We start from the raw sequence: 9,921 nt of genomic DNA on the forward strand, positions 1-9,921 counted from the left end.
GGCAGACAGTAAGACAGCTACTCATTGACAGACAGACAAATAACTACTCATGGACAGACAGACAGGCAGGCAGGCAAAGAGCTACTCATGTTATGTTATTATGTTATTATAACAGCTACTCATGTTATGTGCAATAATTTGTGCAGTTATGGAAACAGCTCTTAATTTGTGTTTATGCAAGAAAATGTAACACATTTATTTATTTACATATTGTGTGCATGCACATTGTACTTTGATACATTTTGCGAAAATAAAGCAATTGAAAGAGAGAAGTTATCAAGTATCATTAATGTCATAATTTTATCTACTGGCCCCTGGCCCCTTGCCATTTTTGTAATGTGGCCCACAGGTAAATCTATTTGAGTATCCCTGCACTATACTATAGTACCCCCTTTTTGAAACTAGCTCCTTGCCACTCTCCCTACACACTTCCACTTGGTTTGAGCTGCATAGATATATAGAGATGGCACTGGATGGGAGGGGAATCCTGGCGCCGTCTCTATTATTTATATAGCTATACTCAAACCAAGTGTGTAGGGCGAGTGGCGAGGAGCTAGTTTCAAAAATGACCGTAGGGTATGCATTGCTGGTTGCCTAATGCCAGGATGACGCTTGAGTTGACCCCTGTTCTCATGTTCTTTTAACATGTTTACAGGTCTTGTGGCCTCCCATCTTATGAATATAATGCTGATAAAAACCCACCTCATTTCATGGTCACGTGCCCCAAATTGTTGTACAAACAACATTCACACAGATTCAAGTCAGATCTTTTTTTTTTATTAAGCAGTGAGTCGTTATTTTTCATTCCTTACTATTCCACAGTAAGCCTCATTATTAGTTCGAATTCATAATTTCCAAGCCAAGGCTTTAAGCTATTCCTCTGTCATAGTCACTGGGTTCACTTTCCCTTTTCCATACTGCCCCCATCTGGTTGACCACAGTATTAATTCAAGTATTGAAAGTGCATAATTGCAATACTGTCCCGCTGCAAATGCAAAAATGCTTTAAATACTATAAAACTGCAAAAAATCTCCCATCAGTGCATACAGCGCCCGAAAAAAAGAAGAAAAAAAAAAAGAATAAGAATTACACAAAAATGTCAGTTATCAAATCATCCCGTTCCCCATCGCCTCCGCATGTCTCAGACAGCCGGAGCGCTCTCCCCCTCCCTCCCACCCACCCCCATCCCCATCCCCTTAGAAAAAGTTCAAATATTTACATTTTTAATCCCAATAAAAATGTAAAAAATAAGAGTGCACTGCGCCACGTCTCTTAACAGCAAAAAAATCTCATCCATTCTGGGTCGCTGTGACCTGCATGCCCCCGAAGTCCTCGTCTTCCTCCAGGCTGCGCTTACGGCTTCCTGACGGACACACATGGATGGTTTCAGTCTTTCATTTAGAAATACCACCGTTAATGTTATTGCATTCAGTTTGGTGCATACTACACGTTAGATTACCTGTTGCAAGCATGATACAGAATCTGAGATCACAAACCCCAGGAGCAGAGCATTAGATAGTAATTACATGAACATGACATTGAACCTTCAATTGCATGAGTTAACCCATCTTGACCTGAGGACGATTCTAAAAAATGTCTTCTGCATCCTGACAGTTTTCTGAAAAAGCTATGTTTCCATGTCAGTCGTCAGTCAAAAATAGCAGACCTACAAGCTCGTGCTATGAGCTTGTAGATCTGCTATTTTTCAATAGCTGAATTATGACATAATGTTTAAAACACCAAAAGGGGTTCCCGCCCCAAAATGGGTTTTAAGATACCACATCAGTATACATTTGAGCCGGCAACAAGTTGTGCACGCACACTTCGGCCGACAGTTCAGTTCGGCAAGGTTCCGACCGTGACACATGCTGAGCATGCAGAAGCGCCGCCTACGCCCATGCTCCGTGGCCGCGACATGATGTCACAGACGCTACCCTGCATTTTCAACCCAGCTCTGTGGTTTCCCTGTCCGAGAATATACATGGACAGCGGACACACAACATTCACGGAGAAACAACACACAACCTGCCCATCACGGAAAACACACGGTCAGTGGCCACAGACACACACACACACACACACACACAAACACACACACACACACACACACACACTCTGATTGCACTGCGACGAACACATGCGGCACGGTGAAACAACACCACGGACCGTGTGGCATTAAGACGCGAGCGTGCCGCAAGGCGCACAAGATTATAGTACAGTCAGTACAGTACAATCCACAGAATCATCCTATTAACGTAATTCGTCGCTGTCTGGCAGAAACCAGCTAACTCCATTATTCAGTTTGAGATATATATATATATATATATATATATATATATATATATAAAATAATTTATCTTTTCATAAATCAAAGCTATTTAACACCATCAGTTTTGGTTAAAAACAATAGAACACGCACATCCACTAACTGAACGCCAGGTGCTGGGCTGAAGTAAATAACATAAAAGAAAGGAAGGTCCGCCCACTGGACTGAGCTCCAGAAGCTTAAGGTTTTATTTTCTCACCACAGGGACATGACGTTTCATCAGACCGTCTGATGAAGAGCTGTGAGGCTATTTTACTTACTTTTTTTTTTACTGCACTTAAACACTTTCTGTGCCGATTCATACTCCTATTTTACCGCTGTTTCGGCGCTGCAGTGCCGAAATGATTTCGGCTCGTCAGAAATTTCCAGTAGCACCGAAGAGTCGACTTTAGGACGGTACCCCCCCCCCCCCCCGAACCTCAAATGACGTCACATTGTAGGCTCTACAGAGCCGAACCCACTTTTATTCGCCTCTAAAACAGGAGTATGAATCGGCCCTTGTACTCTCATCTTTACCGTAGAAGTGCATGGCAGAAAGGTGAAGACAGCTAAAGAACAATGCTTTCTGTGGACATGGTCCACAGAAAGGTGAAGACAGCTAAAGAACAATGCTTTCTGTGGACACAGAAAGTGTGGGTGCGAGACTGGGCATGTACTAACCTGGTAGTCCAGCCTGCATGGAGAAGGACCTGCCCAGCTGCATTGGCGACATCATTTTGATGGTCAGCTTGGCAAGGTAGATCGCTTCATACTCCTGGGAAATTAACCACATCAGTATCACGACTAAAAGAAAACCAGCCACTAGCATAAGACGTAGGATGTATTTCAGGGGTGACCCGACCGACTCAGTGTCATGTCTACTTTGAAGTAATCTCTCAAGAACGGATTCTGTGCTGCGCTACCGAATCTGTCAGCAAGGCCATTCAGAATGTGTGTACACTGTTGATAGGGGGAATGAAAACCCAGGCACACCACAGGAAGTGGAGGGCTGAGGCCGGGGCCAAATCGGACAACATCCTGTTATACACATTCTAATGGGGCCGGGGTGTGCACGCTTTTCTGACACACCAAAAGGTCCGAAGCGCGGGGACATTACGATGCGATGCGAAAAATGCGACGGTCCGACATGCAGTGCTCTCGTGCTTGCGGTTATGGTTAGGTTAGGGATTGAGGTTTCGGATCAATAGTATGTCGGAACTAAAGCCTGTACCCATGGGGCCACGCCCCCAGAGGCAAATTCAAAGGAAACAAACAGCAGAGGGTGCCGTTTCTTTTTTTTTTTGCCGATTGGTTCCCAGATTGATTTTGAAGTGCCCAGGTAGGTAATAATGTTTTATTATTGTCCTCGGTTAGCCCTGGAACTCAAAACCTGACTGAAGTGTGTTGAACTTGAAGGTGGACCTTTTGGGACTTTATAATACTGTATGTGATCTTATCCATTTATTCATGTATATCCAAAGTGCAATTGGTCTAAAAAGTTTTAGGGCTGCTATTTTCACTAATAATGTATGACCAACTGTTGTGTTGACATACTGTAACTGTTAACGTAAGTGGTTAATCAATTCCTTGATTCATAACAAATGTAAGAAGATAGAAAAAACTAAAAGGAACCCTCCTTGATTATTCAATCCATCAAAAAGTTATAATAGAATAATCTCTATCAATAGTTGCAGCCCCGAAGTAGACTAGGGGGTTTTTAACGTGTGAAGCATTGCACTCACAGAGAGACTGAAATGAACAGATCAACATTAAGATATTAGCTATGCTTAATGCTGTGCTGCATTAGTTTTCCGAAATCCAGCATATAGTGAAAGGAGAAACACTTATACGTACTGCATTGTATGCAACATTAGTTTTCAACCAAGGTTCATGTTTTAGGTTGTCATTAGAGAAAGTAAAAGATGTGTTAATACTTTTTCATTTGCTGCAGGGAGGGTAAATCTGTCTTGTCCTTAGTTTACGTTTTGTACTGTTCCTTTTGTGTCCTGCATTTTGAAAAAATAAATAAATAAATAGATAAAAGAAATGTCTGCACACAATAGGTTGCTCTCTGGTCTTTTCTTTAATATTTTAACCAAACAAACAATGTTTTGCCCATTCAGGGAAGTCGAACTATTTTTTGGGGTCCAGCACCGTGTGCTGCTGTGAGAAACTGAGAACGTGCATATCGTACTGCTTTTTCCATATCGTCACGTCAGGGGGAAACCACCTCCAACTCAATGTTTGAGGTTTTTGATTTTATTTATTTTTTATAAATCAATGCTATTGATTTTTGAACACCCTTTACGCCTGTGTGTTGGTTAAAAAGAAATACAGCACAAAACCTCTTTACTCCATTGGACTCTCAACTGTCTGCTAAAACTCCACCACCAAGTAATTGACAATATATAAAGTCACAATATCAACTTTGTTGGGGCAGTAAAGCATTGTTTTTAAAATATGTTTTCTTCATTTCCTGAAAAAAATATATATAAAAAAAACCTTTATATAAAAATAATATATCAATTTCCTGAAAAATGAACATTTGGAGTTAGGTGGTTTCTCCCCGACAGCAGAGAATCTGACCTGTAACTGATGCACGAAGCCCACATTGGGGTTGATGCAGAATCTCCTCTCTTGGACGTGGCTGAAAGCATCCCTGTTGAATGAAGATACAGGGTTAGCTACAGAGCATTGTGCCAAATAAATAGCACAGGAGAATAAAACTAGATTTATCCTGATAGAATGATCAGTTAATCAAAGTCAATTAAATTAAGTGTAGATCTGTAACTCACCTGTACTTCATCCCAAATGTCTCCATAAGGTATGCAATCACTAAGGCAGCACTGGAAGGAATAAAGTATGACGTTTATATGAACCTGTATTACTGTGTGAATAGAATATCTTCATAAATGCAATACAGTAAACTGTATACCATTTTACAAATTGCAGCATTTAACTCCCATTTCATTTTATATGGTTATAATGTGGTTATTATATTCATGTAGAAAACAGAAGAAGAAATGATTATTATTATAACTAAAGCTAGCAAAATAAACTAGAATTAAAAAAACAGTACAGCAGTAGTGCATCCCGTGGATGCAGAGGTTGTTTTGCGTCCCTCAACTATAATCTCTGATGCAATAACACAGACTGAGGCAGCACTGAAATAAGGAATTACGTTTATTAAACAGTATATTAACATGTAACCTGTTACTGTAACTGTAAATAAGACAGCCTCATCATCATAGCTATTTAGCCTGCTGGGCCCTTTACGAAAAGAAGTGTGTATACTGTACATTTAGCCCACATAATTAGTTAATTGGCGTATTATAACGCCATTCAACATCTGTGTAAACAGTATGCGAAAATTAAATTAATTGTTTACTACATTTTGGCTGATGTCAATATGTAATATAATATATTCTTCTTATGAAGTGGGAGTGTGGGGACTAAAGGTAATATAGGTTTTTATTTCCGTTTATACCAAGCCTGAGAAACATCACTATTTTTTATATAGTGATGTGGTGTTCTTGAGATCCAGCACCCATCTGATTTGGCTTTGAGATGTGCATTATGCATTATCTGTTTTAATCATTTTATTTGCCTTTAAAATGTTCCAATGTAATAATGTGATCAGTAAAATCACTTTTTATGCAAGACTGGAATTCCTGTAAACTAAACAACGTGATATTTAATTTATGAGTGATCTCAAAGTACCACCCAGTATATAGTACACATACACAGCCTAAAACTAGAACCCTTACCTTCTTGATATCCCTGCATTACCATGAATAAGTACCTTTCCTTGGGGAACAAAAAAAAAGTATGTTCAGAGCAATGCTAAAAACTAAATGTGCGATGATAATGTACACCAGGGGTTCTCAAACATATTTACATACAGTATACCAGGAAATGTTTCAGTGACCCTACACTTGATTTATAGTGCAATTTCAAAGTTTAAATAAAACATATTTAAGTAAGCACACACTGGTAGCCTCGAATAGGAATATTTATTAGAAAGTAAATGTATAACATTGTAGTTTAAAAGCTATACAGAACAGTGTTTCTGCAAACGCAAGCAAATGAAAACTGATGCATATTATTTTATTTACCTTCAGTTGCTAAGCAGTTATCAATAAATTCTTTAGTCTGTTGAGGGAGAAATGACAATTCAATTGAACAAATACCTTATAAACATGCAAGCCCAAGTAGCCATTAGCCAACAGTCGACGTTGTTACTTACCATAGGGAAAAATCGTATTATATTTTCCACTGGATTGTCAGCAATATCTAACACAAGGTATCTGCAAGCATACAACAACATTTAGTGTTTGCATTTTGATCAATCCAACCAAGCTTTGTGTGCAGCTTCACTTCATCAATGATGACAAAAAATGTTCAAGTGTAGTCTAGTCAGGTCTAGTCTAGTCAGGACTAGTCTAGTCAGGTCTAGTCTAGTCAGGTCTAGTCAGGTCTATACTAGTCAACTGACAGATCTCAGTTGATTGCTTACCTAAATGTATGCGGGAAATTAGGCTTGATAAAATTGGCTTCAATATCTTGGCGGACACAAACAACATGAGTTATGCCCTGTCTTTCAAGGATTGGCAGCTAGACAAAGAGAAAAGCGTGTATGTGATATGAGTTATACAAAGACATAACAGACAAAATGAAGTCTCACAAAACGGGTGCTCTTCATACCCATCCCTACATGTCTACGTTTTGAAATAGTGTTCAAATTACCTTGCTCTTCATTGCAGCAGAGTAGGGGCCTAAAAATAGTCCGGGCAAAATCTCCTGCAAAGAAATTGTGCAAAAAAGGGTAAGAAGCGTGTATTGCGGAAACTTGCGCCGTTTTGAACGGCGGTGGGAGGGGCCCAGGGTGTGACCTCATCTCGGAGCTACAGAATGAGCGTAGGGAGAGGGAATGATCAATTCATTAATTAATAATTGATATGTTTTGATAATCTTTTCAATCGATTAACCGGTTAGTTGATAAGCTGCGTTCTTGTATTAAGAAATCTGATAATATAATCTTAATTTCGCTCAATGTCTAACATAAAAATCGACATTTTGCTGAAATAATACAAAAGGCATATTATATTCTTTAATCAAATATTTATTCGAACATTGACGATACAGGGCCAGGCAATGGCATCTTTGTATGTGCGTTCCATGAGCTTGTAGATCTGCTATTTTTCAATAGCTAAAGCATTACATGATGCCTAACACCAAAAGGGGTTCCCGCCCAAAATGGGTTAAAGCCTACGGTGTCCCACCCAACTTACTCCGGGCAATAGAGAGCACGTATGCAGGAACAAGGTCCAGGGTGGCAACAGTGAGGAGTTTGACATCTTGGCTGGGGTACTGCAAAGAGCCCCCTTCCTCTTCGTCATAGTCCTGGACTACGCATTAAGGAAGGCCATCAATGGACGAGAGCAGGATCTTGGCCTCACCATAACAACAAAGACGACACCCAACAGTAGTCCTGACAGACCTGGACTACGCGGACGACATCAGTTCTCAGATGACTCAGCACTGCTGGTCTCGGACAGGAACAAACTGCAGGTTGAAAAGGCCCTCAGCTCTGAACTCGGTAGAATCTGCACCTGGCTCGCTGATAAACTATCTTTACACCTGGGAAAAACTGAATCAATTCTCTTTGGATCCAATAATAATATAATAATAAGTAATCTCAGCAAGGCAGATGGCTTCCTAGTTAGAGTGGGTGACAATATTATCACACGTAAAGATGAAATTACCTACCTAGGATCCATCCTGGAGGCTAATCTGTCCGGTGCTAAAATGGCCACCAAGCACCAACGTAATCAAAAAAGTCAACCAAAGAACAAGATTCCTTTAGAGGATCTCCTCACTGGTCAACAAAAACACCTTGAAGACCTTAACAGGAGCCCTCATACAAGGTTTCTTTGACTATGCATGCACCTCTTGGTACCACAGCACCTCAAAGGCCCTTCATTTTAAAACTAGGCTCCAGACTTCCCAAAACAAACTTGTCAGGCTCCTACTTGGCCTCACCCCCCGAACCCACCTCACCCCTTAGGTGGCTAAAGGCTCATACATAGTCTGGATTTACGGTGGTGGGGTGACCACCGAACTACAACATGAAGTCGCGAGCCGTGGTGAAGAGCAAACCACCGCCACCGCTCCAGCCCTTCTCTCTGCTTTTACTCACCACCGCTTAACGTTATTTCAGCTCCGGTGGTCAGTTTAACACCAGAGCGGTGGTCACCTCACCACCTAAAATCCAGACTATGAATAGGCCTTTAGGCTTAGGGTCGAAGACAGAGTACAGCATCTTGCAATGGGTCTGGTCCACAAGATTCGATACACCACCAATACTAGCGCTGACCAGTCATGCTGGCATATAATAATAAAAAATAAACACAGTGAAGCAGAATTCTGCTGGTGTAATGGGGACGGTGCTAGTCAAATCATTATTTCTTCTCTCTAGCTTTTAGTTGATTTTTAATTATCTTTGTTACTCATGCTTTTCTTTTTTCTTTATTGCCCTGTAAAGCATGTTGGGCTGCATTTCATGTGATGAAAGGTGTATTATTATTAAGTTGTCCTTGGCCTGAGAAACGTTATGGTTATCCATCTATGCATCCGTTTTCCACCCCTTTTTTTCCTTTTTCAGATCGTTGGGAAGAAAATGGACAAAATAAAATCATCATCTACATTCTACAGTACCTGCATGTCTCGTCTCATTGGGTAAGCCCAGTCCTGAGGAAGAGAGCAAAGCAAACAGTTAGCAGATTGCAGACATTTGAGGCTATCTTTGTATGTGTCACTTGCTTATCAATAGAATAGAATACAAGCCAACAATGCGTTGTAGGCCTAAGCTTATAATATAGTCTATAGAGTCGATTTTTTTTAAGGCAAGTGAAGCGACACCCTGAGGCGGATACCGCTGCAGACTTGAATACGTGGCTAACGTTAGCAACCAGGCTAGGCTAGTAAACAGCGTTTGCGTGCTGGGACAAAAATGACATGAGTTTCAACCAACAAATGTGGCGACGTGACGCGTGTCGACAAAGCTCTCATAACCCAATAACACGCCATTCGTGTCGAATGATAAAGTAGTGAAACGCTCACACATGACAATCACAACCTAAGCCATGCAAAGTGTTAGCGAACGCACCAGGAGCTCCTCCTTGGACGCAGGCAGAGACGGGAACTGAAGCTTGTTCTCCTCTTCCATGTTACGGTGTATATATATGTATATCTCTTTTTTTAATACACGGTTCTTGTGATTAATAATTCCGCGTCTCCGAAAGATGGTTAACTGAAGAATCGTTGTTGCGGTTTGTTTTCAGGTTGCACATGCATGTCCGCCATGCTGTTTTGCCTGACAGATGTGTCACGTGACCAGCCAGGCGACGCTTGGATAAAAAAAATCACACTCGTGTGAATGTGAAGTGAGGGGCGCTCTTATCGTCATACAATGTGGCAAATTGTGATTTTCCTTTGTTACTCGTCTTATAATTGAAATGACTTGCGTTTTGTATCACTGTATTTATAATTGACCATAAATTAACATTTTTTTTATTGATTGTACAGGCTACTACTGAAGTGACAAGTTTAATGCA

The 9,921-nt window shown here is 40.7% G+C and overlaps 1 protein-coding gene across 1 annotated transcript; it reads right to left on the bottom strand.

Annotated features, from left to right (window-relative positions):
• Positions 1-1,198: 1,198 nt before the first annotated feature.
• styx (serine/threonine/tyrosine interacting protein) lies at positions 1,199-9,675 on the bottom strand. The gene is made up of 11 exons (XM_080759621.1): positions 9,474-9,675; positions 9,023-9,055; positions 7,052-7,105; positions 6,822-6,919; positions 6,552-6,612; positions 6,421-6,457; positions 6,073-6,112; positions 5,101-5,151; positions 4,892-4,964; positions 2,987-3,080; positions 1,199-1,363 (listed from the first exon to the last, which is right to left on the bottom strand). Exons 1-11 carry the CDS (start codon positions 9,531-9,533, stop codon positions 1,290-1,292), a joined length of 675 nt encoding a protein of 224 aa, XP_080615747.1. The 5' UTR covers positions 9,534-9,675; the 3' UTR covers positions 1,199-1,289.
• Between the last annotated feature and the right edge of the window lie 246 nt (positions 9,676-9,921).

This window comes from Protomyctophum bolini (genome assembly GCF_963924005.1).
Source record: "Protomyctophum bolini genome assembly, chromosome: 1".
Lineage (NCBI taxonomy): Eukaryota > Metazoa > Chordata > Actinopteri > Myctophiformes > Myctophidae > Protomyctophum > Protomyctophum bolini.

Excerpts from the sequence above, each read along its gene's own strand:
- styx (XM_080759621.1), bottom strand. The coding sequence starts at position 9,533 with ATGGAAGAGGAGAACAAGCTTCAGTTCCCGTCTCTGCCTGCGTCCAAG. Across the intron at positions 9,056-9,473 it reads CGTCCAAGGAGGAGCTCCTG|GACTGGGCTTACCCAATGAG; the intron begins GTGCGTTCGCTA and ends TCTCTTCCTCAG. Across the intron at positions 7,106-9,022 it reads CAATGAGACGAGACATGCAG|GAGATTTTGCCCGGACTATT; the intron begins GTACTGTAGAAT and ends ATTTCTTTGCAG.